The following is a 20,218-nucleotide window of genomic DNA, read 5'->3' on the forward strand; positions in this document are numbered from 1 at the left end:
TGACACTAATAAATAAATTAAGTGTTTGGGATAATTGTAAAATATGCAAATTCGATTTTAAATATTGATTTTGAAACATAAAAATAAAGGATCCACTCTGTTATATATCGTTCTCTCCATTATTTAGCTCCTTGACAAAAACAATGAATTAAAGACATATATTTCTAATTATATTTGAATATAAAATGTATATATATAATTACGCACTTTCAAAAAAATATATTAAACAATCATCGCAAGCATTGGAAGTTGTCAATGTGCGCCTGCGAACTAAATGGCTATTGGCTAAAAGAGCTGTCACTCATCTCCTGGTTAGGCATGTTTGATTGGCTCCCTCCACAGCGCGGTTCGGTTGACGCATCACCGCTCAGTTATACTGCCAAGCAGCGACGGTTATTTTTTATTTACATGACCAGAAAACCATAAACGGTGATTCTTGCGAACGAGTAGACCGAGAAAACGCACCCAAGCGCAGGCTGAACATGGAGTCGTATGATATTATAGCCAACCAGCCGGTTGTGATTGATAATGTGAGTATGATGTCAGCAGCCCTCCACACCCAGTCTGTGCTAAGAGGCTAAAGCTAATGCCATTGTGCCGAAGCCTGCGCTAGCCGGCCAATGCTAAATGAGAGGTGTTTAGGATTGTAATTATTTAGATTATAATGTGCATAGTCTGATGCACCTATGATTGTTTTCACGATGTAAAGCCGTCTTAATTGCGTTATCTTGAAGCATTAGCTGCTCGGTATGATGCATCGCTATAAAGCCGATTTGTCATTCATTTCAGTGGTGCTTTGAATTAGTCTCTCAAACTTCAATAAATGATTCAGCGTTGTACATATTAATGAAATACTGCAAGATGCATGGTTGTCAAAGAATATCTGTCAGATAAAATCATGTATTTGAGCTGGAATTGTTATTGTTGCTAAGATGGCTGGCTGTGACCCCGCCTTATATACACAGCTACATTAATTAGTATGAAATAGTGAATATAAGATAGAAAATGGATTTTAATAAAAGCGTGTTAAAGTGTTAAGCTATAGATGGAGAACTAGTAAGCCTCAACTGTTAATCAGAATTAAGGTGGGAGATCTCAGTCTGAATGTGTCACTTTGACAGGTTGCTAAAATTATGAAAACTTAGTAAATGTCAGTGATATTTAATGAAACATTAGGTTGTTTTCTCTCAGTGTTACTCTTCTGGAGTCCATAGCTGGTTGCTCCCTCCAGCTCTGTCTCATGACTCAAGAACAAAGAAGGAGGGATCAGATCATTGGATGATTCATTTTACAACACATTCACTGTTTGAGCTTTTATAGTTGAAGTTTATCTGGAACCACCTTCCTGGACAACTGTAGGCCATAATATAGTTTTAACTTGCTTTATAATTTCTCTTCCAGGGGTCTGGAGTTATTAAGGCTGGCTTTGCTGGAGATCAGATCCCTAAATACTGTTTCCCAAATTAGTAAGTAATCATTTTATTGATATTAGTATATTGGGGTAAGTTTAAAAAATTTGGGATCATGTGACACTGGAGTAACGATGCTGAAAATTCAGCTTTGCATCACAGGAATAAATTACATTTTAAAATAAATTCAAATATAAAACAGTTATTTAAATTTGCAGTAATATTTAACAATATTACCACTTTTACTGTGCATTTGGTGAAATAAATGCCTTGGTGAGCATATGACACTTTTTTCAAAAACATAAAAAAATTCTTGCTAAACAATTTTAAGGTAAATTTTGTTTATTGATGCAATATTAGCCATCATTAAATTTGTCAAATGATAATATTATGAATTTTGTCTCTATAAACACTGGTATTTGTTAGTGAAAATCCCATTTTAGTAATGTAAAGTGTTGTGAATGTGATATTAATTAGACTGGTTTATTTCCAGTGTGGGGCGGCCCAAGCATGTTCGGGTGATGGCTGGTGCCCTTGAGGGTGATCTGTTCATTGGACCCAAAGCTGAGGTAAATCTTTTTATTTTAATTGAATAATGTGTCTTCTATTTAGATTTTGTTCCCTTCTATTTAAAGACAATATGAAATGACATTCACAATACAGTCAACTTTCGTAATGTGTCACAATATTTAGCCAGACCTATTATTGTGTGAGACTTGTGATGTTTTTGGTTAATAGTATTAATGTATGCCATACAAAAGAAAAGTTATTAGAATTTGGACAAATAGTTTTGATTTCATGCTGTTATGTGTTATAATAATGCAAAACCATGCTGTGTTATTTATCTCTGTTCTATATTCAGGAGCACAGGGGGCTGCTGTCTGTGCGTTATCCTATGGAACACGGTATTGTGAAAGACTGGAATGACATGGAGCGCATCTGGCAGTACGTGTACTCAAAGGAACAGCTGCAGACCTTCTCCGAGGAGGTACGGTTTTACAGATTATGTGTATGTATTAGGGGTGGCACGGTTCGCGGAAAAAAAACCGAACCGCACGGTTCTCCACACACGGTTCGGCACGCGCTAGGACCGCGGTTCAACTGAATTCTGACAACGCATGTGGTTTGTTATAAATAACACAAATAGGGTTCGGCTAATGTATGTTTCTGTTAATGGATGCGCATTCTGGCTTCCCAGTACATTATAACAACAGCGATGAGAAATAAAAAATAAGTGGACAAATCATTCACTCTTGTTCAATGCGAGTGCGTATGCTGGAATATGAGCATTTATTCCGTCATCACCCGGTGCTGATAGCGCGCGCACAGGTGAGACCTGAACAGCACACGTTGATATCGGTGTTTAGACTAAAGTCATGTAAGCTTTGCCAGCTCAAATATTTAAGAGCCAGAGGACGCGAGCTCGCGCGCGCAGTGAGAAGATTTGTGCGTGCGCTCATCAGAAGCGCACAAACCTGCGCCTCAGAACGCGCGCAAATATGAAGCTCTCTCTGAAGTATTGTTTTAATGGATAAATTCACACAAAATTCTGTCAAAATGCCCGTCTTGGTAAGTATTCTATAGCAGACATAGCCGGCTGGGCGTACAGTATCAGTGCTTTCTCTTAAAGTGACAGTTAATATTAAATAAACAGCAACAACAAAGAAATCACTCACTGCTCTTGATTGAATCGCTTTTGTAACTTTAATAAAGAGTAATCTTTAATTTATACAGTCAAATATGCAATGCTGTTTTACCTTTGATTACTTTAATCATACTTCAATTTCTGTACCTAAAAAACCCCCTGAAAATCACTGATTATTTTATTTGTATCTTTACTCTATTGTATTTTTATTTGTGCTGTTGCTTGTAGTTAAAGGTCTGCTTTTATTTGTGTACACTCACAATGAAAACAAAACAGATTTTATATATATAACATGTAATAATATTTAGCATTTTCACATAAAAATAAAAGAAACTGAGCAAAGTAGATGTCTTTTTTTTCCCTGTTGTACCGAAATTGTATCGAACCGTGACCCCCGAACCGAGGTACGTACCGAACCGTGACATCTGTTTACCGTGCCACCCCTAGTATGTATATATGTGTGTATATATATATATATATTATATTATTATTATTATTTAAAAATGGTTTCTTTTGAAATACAATTTATTTTTATTTTATATAGGTTTTTATCTTTATATTTATCTTCAAATTTATTTGATTTCAGTCTTAGTAATATTAGTATTTCAACTTAAAGTTATTTATTTCAGTTAGTTTCCAAGGCAGCATTTTAAATTACTATTATTATTATTTATGTACTTTTTTAGTTTCTTTCTCAATCTCATATTTATGTCTGGTAACACTTTGTACTGGTACATGTTACATGTACTTACTGTTGTAATTATGCATAATTACTGTAGTAACTAACCCTAAACCAATCCCTAACAATAACATAACCCTATTGTGACGACATGTAGTTCGTTAATCTTATTTAGTTGTTATTTGTGTAATTTTACTGTAGCAACATCACCTTAAAATAGTTGATTTTCTCAGATTCATTTCAGTTACCATAAACAATTTTGTATTTTTTTTTTTATAGTTTAACTTGACAATAACAACACTGTCTTGCACTGTATTTTTCAGACATTCATATTTTTTATGTATCTCACAGCATCCTGTACTGTTGACCGAAGCACCGCTGAACCCCAGTAAAAACCGTGAACGGGCAGCTGAGGTTTTCTTCGAGACCTTCAACGTGCCGGCGCTGTTCATCTCCATGCAGGCGGTGCTCAGTTTGTGAGTTCATCGCTTTGAATTTCATTATTCCTGATATCATATTTCCTATTCCCTCTCATGCAAACGTGTTTTCTGTCTGACAGATACGCCACAGGCCGAACCACAGGTGTGGTCCTGGACGCTGGTGATGGTGTGACACACGCTGTCCCCATATACGAGGGTTTCGCCATTCCACATTCCATCATGCGCGTGGACATCGCCGGACGTGATGTCTCCCGATACCTCCGCCTCCTGCTGCGCAAAGAAGGCTACGATTTCCACACTTCTGCAGAGTTTGAGGTTGTGCGCACCATCAAGGAGGTACGAGACTCCACATCTGGATTTATACCACATGTTCTTTTGCAGCTCATTCTTGATGGAAATTATAATCTAGATAGGAAAGGATGAAAAAAATGCTGTTTTGTTTTCCAGAGAGCCTGCTATCTTTCCCTCAACCCCCAGAAAGATGAAACTCTAGAAACTGAAAAAGCACAATACACACTCCCTGACGGAAGCACTCTAGATGTAAGAATGAGATTGCTCGTATATGTTAGTGTATGATAATATGGTCATGAAACTGCACATCATATCCTGGTTTGGTTGACACTCAGTGGAGGTTTAGCTGTGGTTCTTCCTGAAGTCAACATGAAATGGCATTCAGAACTTTCTATAGTGTGGCCTATTTTTCTTTGTTGGAATAAAGTAGACTGATAACTCGCCCATGATGGCACCAGAATTGTGTATTAAGAAAGTAAATAGAGTCAATTTTAATTTCACTCTGACTTGATGTGTTACTCACAGCGGTTTATCTCCTGCAGATCGGCCCAGCACGGTTCAGGGCTCCAGAGCTTCTCTTCAGGCCTGATCTGATTGGAGATGAGAGCGAGGGTATTCATGAGGTGCTGGCTTTCGCCATTCAGAAGTCAGACATGGATCTGCGACGCACGCTCTTCTCTAACATAGTGCTGTCTGGCGGCTCAACGCTCCTCAAAGGTAGAGTGAAGAGATCAGTCGAAAGCATCTTTCAGTTCTCCATCCAGTGACAGAACTGAAACTCTATCTTTGTTCCTCGCAGGTTTTGGAGACCGGTTGTTAAGCGAAGTGAAGAAACTTGCACCCAAAGACGTTAAAATTAAGGTGACTCTGCCACAGCTAAGAAATGTTAGCTTAGTTTAAGAAATGTTTTTAAATGTATATATTTTCTTGTTTCAGATATCAGCACCACAGGAGAGACTTTATTCAACATGGATAGGGTAAGAACAATGTGTATATGGGCCTATGTTACACAAAACAGTTACACTACCCTTTTTTTATTTAAAGAAATTAATACCTTTATTCAGCAAAGATGCATTAAATTGATCAAAAGTGACAGTAAAGACATTTATAAGGTTACAATAGATTTATATTTAAAATAAATGCAGTTCTTTTAAAGATCATATTCCTGAAAAAGAATCCTGAAAAAATTGTCACCTTCAGGGTTATTATTGTTAACTAAAACTGTTAGAACATTTTTGTTAATTGACAAAAATTAAAATAAAGACAAGCAAATACCAAAATGAACTAAAATTGAAATGAACTGAAATGCAATAAGAAATTAATAAATTAATCAAATTAAAGTATACAAAAAAGAGAAGATAAAACATCATAGCAGTAAACTGCATTTTGAATATATTAAAATAAAGTTGTTTTAAATATTTCAGTTTTACTTTGTTTTACTATTTTTCAAAGAAATCCAGCCTTAGTGAGCATGACAGACTTATTAAAAAAAAAAAAAAAAAAATTAAAACTTTTTTTTTTTTTTTTTTTTTTTTTTTTTACAGACTCCAAACTTTTGAATGTTAGTGTATGTGTTTTTAAAAATATTTTGGTGTATTTTACGGTGTTTTTCATATGCTTTTTCTTTTTTTTGTTTAGGGGATCTATCCTGGCTTCACTCGACACCTTTAAGAAGATGTGGGTCTCCAAGAAGGAATACGAGGAAGATCGCGCCCGTGCCATCCACCGGAAAACATTTTAATGGGGTTTAAGGCCACGGGCCTCCCACATCTCTGCGGTTTCACATCCCTCTCCTCTCGCTTGGCCTCCCTCTTTTACCCTCCCTCCTTCCTTCCCTCCCCACCCGTCCCGACAGCGAACCTGCCGGGCCTCCCTTCTGCAGCTAAGGCATGCCTTCCGTGTCCCCTGCCCGGCTCTCATTCGGGAAACCCGACGAGTGGCACTGGGGCAGGATGCAACCGGGCATCCCTTGTCCGTTCTGCACTCATCAAACACCGAAAAAAGGCTTTTCAGGGCATCAGTCAATACTGTTAACTAGTGTTTAATTTAAAGCCAATGCTTCAATTCAGCGCTTAGATATTTATTACACTATTTACCCTGCCCTGTATGATATTGTCATATCTATTCTAATGAAACATGAAGGTGAATGTTTTACTCTGTTGTAAGAATTTCATTCCAGAACCGAAAAGATCGATCATTTTCTTAAAATGTCGCAGTTGTCAGCGTAGTATTTTTATTCCTATTTGTTTGACGCGTCAATGACGAGCGTATACAACAGAAAAAGGCATCGCTCACCACTACAACAATTCACTTTAATGGACACTACTCTGTTTCCTGTCTGTGTCCCTCCCCTTGACCGCCTCGAGGTTGAAACCACTCTATAGCTTAAGGGAACTAAATAATGTATACTGAAATACAAAGTACACGGTAGGTAGCTAGATTTATCGCTGCTTGAAATGTCGACAAGTATTAGTATACAGGACATTTTAACATGGAATCATCGGTTTATGAAAAGGGGCGGCCTAAAGGAACATTTTCGAGTTGTTTACTGTCTTTTTGTGGAAATGTTGCTATTAGAATTATGTTTGTCAGCTTTAAGTTGTAAAGCATAATTGTTACCGCACAAAAATTGACTTGATGCGAATATTAGCCCTTTCGAGTTGAGTTTTCCTCTGAACATTTCCCATGATCTTCATATTGTTAACTTGAGAAGCAGAGCTGTTGGCTGAAGCTTTAATGAAGTTGTCCAGTGAGTTTTACGTTGCCATGAGACGTCTCATCATTGTGGCACGATTTCGATGTAAATTCAGACTCTCCCCGAATTCCAGATTAGTGCATGAACTCAACAGAACGACTGAGATTGTGTGTGTTATTTCATTGTAAATCTCATAGACGTGGATATCGAAGGCAGAGGGTGGCCGAATGGATTTAGAAGCTCTTCTGGCACTAGTATTTCTGTAGTGTTTGTTGAAGGAGAGCTGTTCTCTAATGGGATGATGGGATAGCAGGGTTGCGTTTAAGTCCAGTTTGTCCAACCTAAGAATCGCCTTATTCCAGTGTCGTCGTTGGAAAGTCAGAGCATCTTGGTTGTTTTTCTTTTTAAAGATTTAGAAATATCATCATAAGCCTTGTGTACAGTGGATTGCTATTCAAACTGTTAAAAAACAAAAAATAAACGACAAAAAGGACTGAAATGTACAAAGCTGTTTCTTCAATTGTTGCTTTTTCTTTTAATTTTGTAAATTCAGTATGATAAATAAATGAATGTTGTCTGAAATAAGCTTCTGTGCGCTATGTAAACACAAACAGCAGCGTTTGTCTGCTTATGCATTGTTGCTGATGTTGTTAACACTGGTTTTCAAGACTGCTGAAGTTTTGTCACATTTAGTCAGTGTGACTAATACACCAGGAACTCATATTTGTCTAGAGGTCCCTAAATCTACTATATTAAAATTATATAACATTAGAGTTAATTGCTATATCGTAAAAGTCTCAAATTATATAAAATGTTCTTTTAACACGTTTTCTTGATGGCTCAGAAAGCCGAATTCTCCATTGAGCTCAATTCAAATGTATTCATCGTTTTTATTTGTTTGTTTTTTTCGTCTTATTGGAGACAGTTAAACACACACAATATAATCTTGTTAAATCAATCCCATCAGTTAGTACCTGAGGTACAAATAGAACTATTATTAAAAAAAAATACATCAAGTAAATGCAAACGACTGTGATTCGGCCATTACGACCAGCGCTGAGAAAAGCAACAAATACCACGTGACCGGTCATCTATGTGTTTCTTCATAAGCGGTCTTGACGATGATTTTGCATTAAATGACGACACGAGAGAAATATCAGTATACATTAAAATGTTAATTCACAGTACACACACACACACACACAAAACTATTATTTAGTCCCATCGTACCTGGCCAATCAGAAAAGACGTTCGGTCCTTTAACCCCGCCCACCGTGGAACTGCCCTACCGCGCTGGATTTTCAAAGTCTCTGATTGGCCGCAGTAATGACGGAAGTAAATAATCTTCTGCAATAGTCGGAAATGCTTTGATGAATTACAGTAACGTGGAGTTTAAAAACAATAAAAATAGACACTGAGGAGTCACATTACAAGCTCGGACATGAGAAGAGTCACGCTGTTTATAAATGGAACCACATACAACGGCAAGGTGAGTGTTTTGTTATCTATTGTCTGTCTAGTATGTAATTAAAGGCATGTTTGCTGAATAAATAACACGTTGTTGCTCCTTTCATGACTTTTACATCAGGTGGTGGCAGTTTATGGAACTCTAGCTGATCTACTGTCAGTTGCAAGCACAAAATTTGGGATAAAAGCTGCCAACATATACAATGGGAAAGGAGGTATTATTGATGATATAGCCCTCATCAGGTAAGAACAATAACTTGCTATCTTATGCATAAAACAGGTTTATTTACATGTGTGTATTATCATAAACATAAAACACTTGGTGTTTCTCTGGCACAGAGATGATGATGTCTTGTATATATCAGAAGGAGATTCTTTTGTTGGTGAGTTTGACATTATAACTTGGCTTTGGTGTGTGCTTCTCTTAGATCTGTCTTCAGTTGCCTTAATATGTCATAATTTAATAATGTCCTACAGATCCACCAGATAACCTCGAGAGTCTGCATGAGTTTAATTCCTGGGCACACAGTGACTGGATCACCCTCAATGTGGGAGGCCGGCGGTTCACAACCACACGGTGATGTCAAAACAGATCATACTAATCTCAAACTGTGATCCATAATCTAAACTCTCACAACCATCATAATCAACCATCTTTTATTTATTTATTTATTTATTTATTATTTTTCCCAATATTTTCATGACAAGCACAAACATTTAGTTCTCATTACTGTATTGTGAAATAAAATACAGTAAAATACAGTTTAAATTTGCTTATTTAATTATATCAATTTTAAATATATAAATATAAATAATATATCAATTTTTAAAAAATATTTTTAATTTGATAATATTTGTTGTCATGCCTTTCAAATAAAAAAAAATTGTATTACAAACATATTTTACTTTATTACAATGGTGAGCATATTTAATGATAATCATAAATGAAAATAATGGGAATTAATAATAATAAAAATAATCTTGGAATGCATTACAGTGGAGATGCCCAAATCAAACCACCATGCCATATCACAAGAGCAGGGAAAAAACACATCATTGAAGCATATCTTCATTTAATTTTTTTATTTTTTTTGCATTGAAATGTATTAAAAAAAAAACTATATAAGTGAAGTTCATTTGAAAAATAAAAGTTGTTTTTTTTTATTACTGACATTAAACAAAATGTAATACATTTTAATTTAGCATATTAATGCATCATTTACTCAATTGGCCCTTTGTCTTAAAACGTTTGAGCAACTCAGAATTCCAGTAAAGGGAATTATGGGGCAAAATGTGCTTAATTTTCATTGACAATTATGTCACAAAATCTTATTTTATTGATGCAAAATATTATTTATTTATTTCCTCCTATCTATCTATCTATCTATCTATCTATCTATCTATCTATCTATCTATCTATCTATCTATCTATCTATCTATCTATCTATCTATCTATCTATCTATCTATCTATCTATCACTTTAACACTTTTCTGTGGTTGTTAGGAGCACTTTGGTCAAAGAAGCGGAGAGCATGTTGGCTCACATGTTTAGAGACAAGGGTAAGGACTGAACCAGTTTCTAATGTTCAAAATATAATTTGTGCATGTGCTTCTATTCATATTGCACTTTTTCTTCTGTCATTTCCCGGCAGACGTTTGGGGAAACAAACAGGACGAGCAAGGGGCGTATCTCATTGATCGGAGTCCAGATTACTTTGAGCCCATATTAAATTACCTGAGACACGGACAGCTCATTATCAATGATGGCATCAATTTGCTGGGTAAGACAGTAGAGACATGTACCATTTTGCAGCATTTTATGTGCTTCCTAAGGGCTGTTACCGAAAACCATAATAATTTAGTTTTCTTAAGCATTTTCCTCCTCCTTTCTGATATATATATATATATATATATATGTATGTATATGTATATGTAAATGAGCTCTGTTATGATTGGCTAAGCTCTTTGCATATGAAATGAGTACCTATGGAGTATATTTTATGCAGGCGTGCTCGAAGAAGCTCGTTTCTTTGGAATCGAACGTCTCGCTGAGCAGCTTGAAGGTGTTATTAAGGTAAAAAAAGCTACAATAAGGTGAAAACGTGACTTACGCAATGTGGAAGTAAATAACAGTGATGGCTGTTTTGTCCTGCTTTAGAATTCCCAGCCTCCCGACGATCACTCGCCCATCTCCCGCAAAGAGTTTGTGCGTTTTCTGCTTGCCACTTCGACTAAATCAGAACTTAGATGTCAGGTAGGAAGTAACTGAATATTTGCAGTGGTTTATTTTTTATTTTATTGTGCATTATGTCAATGTAAACTGTTTCTCCTAGGGTTTGAATTTCAGTGGGGCGGATCTCTCTCGTCTTGATCTGCGTTACATCAACTTCAAGATGGCCAACCTCAGCCGCTGTAACCTCACACACGCCAACCTCTGTGGTACCAACCTAGAGAGAGCAGACCTCTCCAACGCCAATCTAGATGTAAGGATGTACCTGTCAGGGACGGGTCCATATCATATTTTACCCCAAAATCACAAGAAATTTTTTTTAAGAAAATTAGACCTATTTTTTGACAATGAAGGTTGTTATTTTATTTTATATACAGTTAGCAAAGTCTTATTACCTTAATCTGAAATAAAAGGTATATTATTTAAATATTTACACTACTGTTAAAAAGTTTGGAATTTATTTGTTTAAAAATATATAATTGAATATGTTTTAAAATGTAATTTGTTCTTAAAATGAACAATAAGTATAATTTATTTTATTATTATTATTATTTTCAGTGTTGAAAACAGTTGTGCAGCTTAATATTTTTGTGAAAACTGATTCATTTTTTTCAGGATTCTTTTAGGAATCTTTTGTCTTTTACTGTCATGTTTAATCAATTGAATCCACCCTGGCTGAATTAAAGTATTAATTTATTTTAAAAAATTACTGATCCCAAACTTTTGAACAGTAGTATTTTGTCATGCCTTAAATTATGCTGATTAAAAAAAAATAATAATAATTCAAAAAAGTAAACCAAATCAAACTGATGATTATCATCGCAGAGAATAATAACAAATCTGTGACAGTGATTTGGTCTTTTTGCATGTGTTTCCCAGGGTGCCAATTTACAGGGCGTGAAAATGCTTTGCACCAATGCAGAAGGGGCGTCTCTCAAAAGCTGTAATTTTGAAGATCCCGCAGGACTCAAAGCAAATCTAGAGGGTAAAATGAGCACATTTGACTTCTGAATGGTATCTCTTGGGTCTCATATTCCCAGTAAGTAATGCCTGTCATTTCCTGACAGGAGCCAATCTAAAGGGGGTGGATATGGAGGGCAGTCAGATGACCGGTATAAACCTCCGCGTGGCCACGCTGAAGAACGCCAAACTCAAGAACTGTAACTTGCGGGGGGCCACTCTGGCAGGAACCGATCTGGAGGTGAGCGCACATCAGTTTAGTTTCAGAACCGTTCTGTAGTTTGTCATGACTTCACTTGTTTGTTTGTTTTTGTTGGAACAGAACTGTGATCTGTCCGGCTGTGACCTTCAGGAGGCGAACCTGCGGGGCTCTAACGTGAAAGGGGCCATTTTTGAGGAGATGCTGACACCGCTGCACATGTCACAGAGTGTCAGATAGCCTCCTTCAGTAAGACTGCAGCCTCTTTACAGAGCAGCTTTAATTAAAAATCTACCTGCAAACTTAATGACGGTCATGTGACCTTATGCATGTTGATATTATCTGTTCAGCTGCTGTCTACTGTTGCCTCAGATCATTTATTGTGATGCATTGCATTATTATGGATGGTGTTTGCTAAATTTTCTCATTGCAAGATATTTTTTTTCTAACGTGATTTGTGACATTGTATATTTGTGCCAAGCTTCTACATGCGTCACTGCTGGTCTGTGAACTGAACGTCTGATATTTGTGTTTTTGCATCTGATTCTGATTTAGGAATGTGGCTGTTCTGCAAATGTGCAATTTTACACCTTTTCATACGTGCCGTTTTTACACTGTTTTGCTTGTTTCACTGTTACGTGGCTTTTCTGGACTGTGCTGCATGCAGAGAGGAAAACATCTGCTGAAACCTGCTAGTTTAATGTCACCAGCCCTGTAAAGATCATTAAAGTCCAACACTGGAGACTGAAAGGACGTTTTGGCTTTTTAATTTTCTACAATTTACACAATTGCAATGCACCGTTTCAGAGCAGACAGTTTATTTATTTCAAGACAAAAATGATCATTTTGATGTTAGTATTATAACTGATTTGATTAGATTAGCAGATGTATAGATTGATTTTTATGATAATTTAGCACAGATATTTCAGTCAGATTACTCCACTCTCATTACCCTAAAAAAATTAAACGAAATGAAATAAGTTCAGACAGTTGCCAAGGTATCATTTCTCAATTTATTTTAGTTTTAGTCTATATTAAGAAACAAGAGCTATATAGACATATTTTAAAAAACGAATAAAAATGACTAATTAACTAATATTAAAGTTAAAACTGAAAATATAATTAAACAAGTTCTAAATATTTTCTAATACTATATCAATAATACTAGATTTACACGGATTATTACTTTTTTAAGGTAATACATGTTATTTGTTGTCATGACAGAATCAAATACAAATGATGAATAGTGAAAAACTAATGCTAATCAATCGAGGATGATAGGAATCATTAAAAAAAGAAAAAAGTTCAAATGCATTACAGTAATGAGACTTTTTTTTAATGTGCTTAATTGTGAAGAATGTCACAAAATGTCTTGTTTGACGTGTTTGATCAAGTATCATAAACCATATGAAATTATTTAATGATATATAAATGATGAATACGATATATAAGTTTACTTAGTGTATGTTATTTATTATTAGGCATAAAACAATCGATTCGGTAGGACGTGAAATCATCATGATGCTTGTAAAAATACTGTGCATAAAACATCAAGCCGCCAGCAGGGGCAGCAGTGTCTCTACAACAACACCCACAAAGCGTGTAGATGAGACGTGTTGCCATCTACAGCCTCAGCTCATCCATGACACTGAAGCAGACCGTGAAATCTGTTCGCCAGGATGCACTAGCTGCCACAGTGATTGATTGGACCTGAGTGTGTGGAAAAACCATCCACAGGAGCAGATCTGCTGCTTCCTGAACTCCCTGTGGAAGTAAACATCTGCCCAGCAATTAGGTATAAATATTATTTACACGTACAACACTCTGACTGATGCCACGTTATATTAAAATTGAACAATTTTCAGAATAATTAAAATAGTTCCGTATGGATGAGCCAAATCACGCCGAATTCCATATCAATGCGCCATGTTAAGTTGAATGTCGACTAATGCACTAGATTACTTGGCGGAGGAATTGTGATTATTAGTGTTCATAAATTATACACTTTAATATTTTGTTATATAAATGCTTCTGATAGTGCCTAACAACACCATTTAAAGGAACAGATTTTCCTCTTAAACTTTTTAAAGAAAATCTTATCCAAAATGACAAAAAATTTATCATTAAGCTACCTACTCCATATAACTCGTGCACTATATTCCGAGTCTTCTGTAGACATACAACTACTTCTAAGGCACTTTTATCCATGCTATTCTTAAAACAGTGTTTGGTTTGGTTTACTGGACATGTACCTTGGTAATTCCATAGTATTCTCTGAAGTACTCTCAGTAGTGTTCTGCAGGGATGGTGTTTTTATAGGCCAAAGCCTGGAAATGAGTTAGCATTTTAGCATCCCAGTCAATAGGCTTGATTTAATGGGTTTTTGGTTAACATAAGCTCAAGATGTTTTCATATTTATTGCTACAACATAAAATACAGCAGTATGGTACTTATCTTTTTAATTGCTAACAAATGGCTAAATGGGCCTACAGAGGTCATAAAGGACATTAAACGTCATCACACCGAACACGTAAACCCATCTACTAGCTTCATGGTGGTGACTTTGAAGCCATAAGTCTGTGGTGTAGTTCCTTTAAATCCTATGTTTAGCATTTTATGTCAGGAGATTATATTTAGTCTTCAATATACATAAAAGTTGTGTTCTTTTGAGAAGATTATCAAGAAGAATCTTAAACTTTTGTTGGTTACAAAATCTTATTTTCTGCATTAATCTGAAAGTCAAGGAAAATTCCTATTTGTTCTTTTGTCAAGAGAACCAGGGTGATGCTCACTTCTGGTTTGGCCTACACAAATGCATCATCGCTGCAGCGCTGGGATATGAATATGGTAATAATTCAGCCAGCTCTGCTGTTATTTCAGGTGCTGCACTTTTGGGAAACTTACAAGTGACATTTTTGTTGGACTAGATAAGTCGTTGATATTGTGGTTTGAGGTTTGGATTCGGATGTTTGCAAGTTATTTTATCGCCATATTTCCAAGGAACTTCTGAGGAATATCCTGCATTTTGCAGTTTAATCATATTTACAGTGCTTTCACGTGCACTTCCAGTCACACTGCACTTGTGAATCTTGAAGACACATTTGCTGCTTAAATGTTTTCTTTGGCTTTTCGACTAAATTTGCGCCCTCAGAAATGGCACACTGTCAAGCGCTCCAGTTTTTAAAAGCGCCCCACGTTCACCTCCTCTCTTCCGTTCCCTCAGTGTCGTGTGTGAAGGTATGAGTGTGTGTTTGTCCTCCTCACATGGACGGTCCTCACGACCGGCTGCAGTAGCCGGCCCACAGTCACCCACACGCACATGTGGCCCTTCCTCCCACCCACTTCCTCTACCCACAGGCCCGCCAGCGTCCGGCCCAGGGACAGTCTGACCTGAGAACTCCCCACTCCTTTTCTTGTGAGCCCCAGCGGGGATGACCGCAGAGTTATTAGACCTAATGGACATCTGGGTTCCATTAAAGAAGGTCCTGTGTTGTATGTTGGCTGCAGAAAAGATCTACCACTGTTTCTGTTTTTAAAGTCACCAGGGAGTATTTTAGTAAACCCCAGAATGATACAACAACACTTCATTTATCATCCAAGTACAGTCTGGTTTTCTGTGGTATCAAAGCAGCAGAAAATGTGTGAAATGCCAGCGGGAATAAAACGCAGGTTATTTCATACCTGTGGTTGTGATGTTTGGTTATGGTAATACAGGAGTAAAGGTGCCTATTTAGTTGCACAAGAAAACCTTACTTTCTACATCCACTGCCCTTCTGTGTAAAACTAACATGCATGTGTGAATCTCACCAAAACCACCAATGTCCAGGTCACAATTTACCCGATTTACACTATATTATTCAAACTTTGGGGTTGGTTAGATTTTTCGAAATACTTTTAAAAGACGTTTCTTATGCTCACCAAGGCTGCATTTATTTGATCAAATATACAGTAACAGCAGTTATATTGTGAAATATTATTACAATTTAAAATAACTGATTTCTATTTTAATATAAAGATAATTTATTCCTGTGATGCAAAGCTGAATTATTCAATTTTTCACATGATCCTTCAGAAATTATTCTGATATGCTAATTTGCTGCTCAAGAAACATTTCTGAAAATTGCTTGAAAATAATGTAATAGTGTTTTTAATTGAATGAATCAAAAAAAAAATGTTATAATGGATGTTTTATAAAATTTACGCAAATAAAGAAACCATGCATGCATAAGTACTTTAAAATTATATTTATACTATTTAAATATTTTACATTAAATATTTGTATACATATTATCAAAGTCAGTTTATTTATCTATAACACCCATCAGCTGACCAACATGCTTTACAACATATAAAATACATCAAATATCATAAATTATATGTATTATATTTATAATTAATATACAATTATTTTATATTTTGTGTATTCAATATTTAATAATATGATTTATTATTATTTATTCATGCTTTTGCATTATGATAATGATCATTTGAGGAGTAAAATGTGCTTAGTTGTCATGAAAGTAATGTTGCCGTGTAAATTGTTTAATATTTCTAAAAATAGGTGCTTCATTTTCTTTATGCAAAAATTTAATTTTCAATTTTTTTGATTGACATGTGACCTTGTAGTATTCTTGGGTTTCATGAGATTCACCCACACACTCTCACCAGCACACAAGGCCCGATGTGCCAATGGGCAAAATTACACAATCCCTGGTGTAATAAAAGCACATCATAAACCCACCCATTGTTTCTCTTACTGTGACCACAGTTGCATAATGTGCTAAATATACACCTTCTTTTTTCAAACTAATAGTTTAAAAAGACTGTACACATAGAAACAGGCCAGTTAGCCTCTGCTGGTGGATGATAAAACTACATTATCTGGACCAAAAAGCATTTTCTTCTTCTCCAAAATTTAAAAAAAAAAAAAGCTGCCATGCAAAAGTAGCTCTAACAAAACAAATTGATGGCAAAACAAGATACTTTTCAGATATTTTCCTGCAGGTATTATGAATCACACACATCTGAGCTGGAGATCAGCTGCTGCTACTAAATGAGCTGTGTGTGTGTGTTTATTTTTATGGGTGACACTGATCAATCTTGCTGAGGAAACCGTACACGTGTGTTTTTGGAGATGTAGAGGCGTGGTGGAGAGCCGGCAGGCTTTTGTTGGCACCTGGAGTCCATCCAGACGTGTGGTCGTGGGGTACAGTGTGGAGAAAAGAAAGAAACGCATCTGGAGCTTGTGGCAGCCGGCGCCACATTGGGCCTCAGAGAGGAGATGAGAGGGCAGGGCTTCTGAAACATGCTTTTATTAAAGAAACATTCATAAATCATCTCTGATTAATTTAGACAATGCTCTGGCTTTAACTTGCCATTCTTTTACAGAGCAGCAGCCTGAATCGATGCCAGACTTTTACAGGAAACCTCATCACAGGCTCACAGGGGCTTTATGGCATAATCAGGAATTATGCTATACATGAATATGTATGGGCACTTTTGTTTATTCCTATACAGCTATGGCCAAAAGTGCTGAAAATATCAATAAATTGATATTTGTATTGAAATAACCGTCATATATTACTTTTTGATTATGGCACAGAAGTCTCCTTTTAGGATGCTTTTTCCTAGAGCTATTGGTCACTGTATGGAAACAAGCAAAATTAATATTATACTTTTAATTCTATTTCCAAGGAAGAAAGAACTTTGTATGGTTTTGGAATGACAAAAGTCGTTGATGGAATTTTTATTTTTAGCTAAACTGTTGCTTGAATAATGTTTGCGTCTGCTTTAGTAAATCCAGAATTACTTATAAGCAAGCTGGGTTATACAGTTAAATAAAACTAAAACCATTAAAAAAAAAAAATACTTGAAATAAATGTTTACTGAAATTAAATAAAATATATATTTTTAAAAACGAAAAGTATTTTATTTCAACTACTTGTAATTTTTGTTTAGTTTGCCCTCCACTAAAATATCCAAAACTAAATAAATTTAACTAAAATAGCCAAGAACAAAACTTAAAGTAAAAATAGACAATATGAAAAATAATAAATAAATAACAAAAATTATAATAGTATTTAAATTATACTAAAATTAACATTTCAAAGCAGCAATAGAAATTCTCACAACAATGGGACCATAGATTTCAGTTTTGCTCAAATCACGCTATAAACATTTGGATATGGATCATTCAAAAAAATATATATAATTCACAATTTCTGTCTGAAAAAGGTTTTAGAGCTTGGTGTAAATGTATATTCATTCAAAATAGATATATAAATAAATTTCTTATTAGATTTTACGTGACTTTTCATGGTTTAAAAGTCATGCTTGGGAAGACGATGGGAATCCTGGTTCATAAGAGACAAAAATTGATTTTTAGTTGTTTTGTGGTATTTTTAATCATTTTGAGTCATCATGAGGCCCCCTTGGAGGTTTCAGCCCACTGGTTGAGAACCACTGATTTAAAGTGTTTTTCTGGCTGTATTGCATGCATAATTTAAACAAATATATTTCCAAATGTTTCTAGCAGATGTTGTCAGGTGATCTACCTGCCCTAACCAACTTGACCAAGATGTTCTATCAATTAAAAACAGGTCCAGTTGACCAGCTAGAAGCCATGCAGCTCTCATCCAAAACTAGCAGTCAGATCTTGGACGAACTTCAGAAATCTGTCTCATGATTTGAGGAAATGAAGTACACCACTTCGGATATCCTGAATGTGACACATGTCTGTATATGTGGCCGTGAAAGTTGACGTAGCGTGGCATGTGTGTTTTCAGCTGTCCTCCACACCCCCGTCCGCAGAGCCGCTTCCTGTGTGGAGGGCGAGGGGGGCTGCCAGTGTTTATGCCCTGCCGAGGCTGCGGTGTATTTGTTTGCTCCAGGATCCCGCAGAGCATTCGCTCACTCCTCGAACAATAAACATTGGTGATTGCTGACGAAGGCCCTGGTCCCGGCTTCTCCGAACTCCGGTGATTTAGAGGTGCCCGGCGGTCTACCGATGTATCCCTGCCAATGGCACAGAGACCGTAAGTGTAAATACTCTCAGTTTGGACCTTCTATACATGCACATTGTAACATCAAACTGCATGTGGATGGAGTTTGATTGTGTCGGGTGATCAGAGGCGCTGTTATGGCCCGTTTGCGCAAGGATGAATAACAGTTTCTCCCACAGTGGAGAAAACGCCCACATAGGGGTTTATTTGATCACTGAGCCACAGGATGTTCTATCATGTATAGTGTGTGTGTATATATTGCATATGTTTATGTGATGTTGTTTCAGACCGCAATAATAGAAAAAAAAACAATGAACTGATAGCAGAAACTATAGGATTTATGTGAAAATGTTTTTTAAAAGATAGGATAGAATGTCACAAATAAGATCTGTCTAATAGCTTAAATGTTTCTCCTAATGAGATTAAATAGTGGGCACACTGAGTCTCCTCAGATTATTATTTTTGAGAAAAAAAGACTTGTTTCTCCTCTAAATAAATCTTAATGTCTCGAATTAAAGGGATAGTTCACCCAAAAATGAAAATTACCCCATGATTTACTCACCCTCAAGCCAGGTGTATATGACTTTCTTCTTTCAGATGAATACAGTCAGAGTCCTATTAAAAAATGCCCTGGCTCTTCCAAGCTTCCAATGGCAGTGAATGGAGGTTAAGATTTTGAAGCCCAAAAAAGTGCGTCCATCCATCATAAAAAGTACTCCCCACAGCACAGAGGGGGTAATAAAGGCCTTCTGAGGTGAATCAATGCATTTCATGAGAAAAACATCCATTTAAAACTTTATGAAGCGTAATCTAACTGTCGTACGCTCGTTCATGAGAAAGTGGCGTTCCAGTGGATGACGTAGGTGTAGCTTATAGCTCTGGTGAGAAGTGACGAACGAGCAAGTGCAGAGGAGAGAGCAAAACAAAACAAATCAAGAATTAGAAGTACGAAACAAGGATTTGTAAAGAAAAATGTTGGAGAATTCGATATCAAATTTTGATATAAGCCAAGAAGGAGAGGTTTTCCTTTGCTGTAAACAAAACTTGTTCTTGTGAGACTAGTATATTCTCACCGGAGCTTGCACTACGCCTACGTCATCCATTTGACGCCACTCTTTAGTTTACCTACGTACACCATATTCTTAGATCAAATTATTCAATCTGCTATCCACATTAATTTTTTTAATTATCTAATCATCTTT

General features: G+C 36.1%; 2 protein-coding genes across 2 annotated transcripts; both read left to right on the top strand.

Moving 5' to 3' along the window:
- The first annotated feature begins 318 nt into the window (after positions 1–318).
- On the top strand, positions 319–8,158 carry LOC306863951 (beta-centractin). The gene is made up of 11 exons (XM_079407577.1): positions 319–530; positions 1,402–1,466; positions 1,903–1,978; positions 2,272–2,397; positions 4,085–4,209; positions 4,293–4,509; positions 4,621–4,713; positions 5,007–5,181; positions 5,264–5,325; positions 5,401–5,441; positions 6,103–8,158. Exons 1-11 carry the CDS (start codon positions 483–485, stop codon positions 6,203–6,205), a joined length of 1,131 nt encoding a protein of 376 aa, XP_079263703.1. The 5' UTR covers positions 319–482; the 3' UTR covers positions 6,206–8,158.
- Positions 8,159–8,475: 317 nt separating this feature from the next.
- On the top strand, positions 8,476–12,767 carry LOC306863911 (BTB/POZ domain-containing protein KCTD9-like). The gene is made up of 12 exons (XM_079407505.1): positions 8,476–8,648; positions 8,748–8,869; positions 8,966–9,009; positions 9,104–9,203; positions 10,131–10,186; positions 10,279–10,407; positions 10,633–10,700; positions 10,785–10,880; positions 10,960–11,109; positions 11,736–11,841; positions 11,924–12,057; positions 12,139–12,767. Exons 1-12 carry the CDS (start codon positions 8,601–8,603, stop codon positions 12,253–12,255), a joined length of 1,170 nt encoding a protein of 389 aa, XP_079263631.1. The 5' UTR covers positions 8,476–8,600; the 3' UTR covers positions 12,256–12,767.
- The last annotated feature ends 7,451 nt before the right edge of the window (positions 12,768–20,218 follow it).

This window comes from Barbus barbus, assembly GCF_936440315.1.
Source record: "Barbus barbus genome assembly, chromosome: 45".
Lineage (NCBI taxonomy): Eukaryota > Metazoa > Chordata > Actinopteri > Cypriniformes > Cyprinidae > Barbus > Barbus barbus.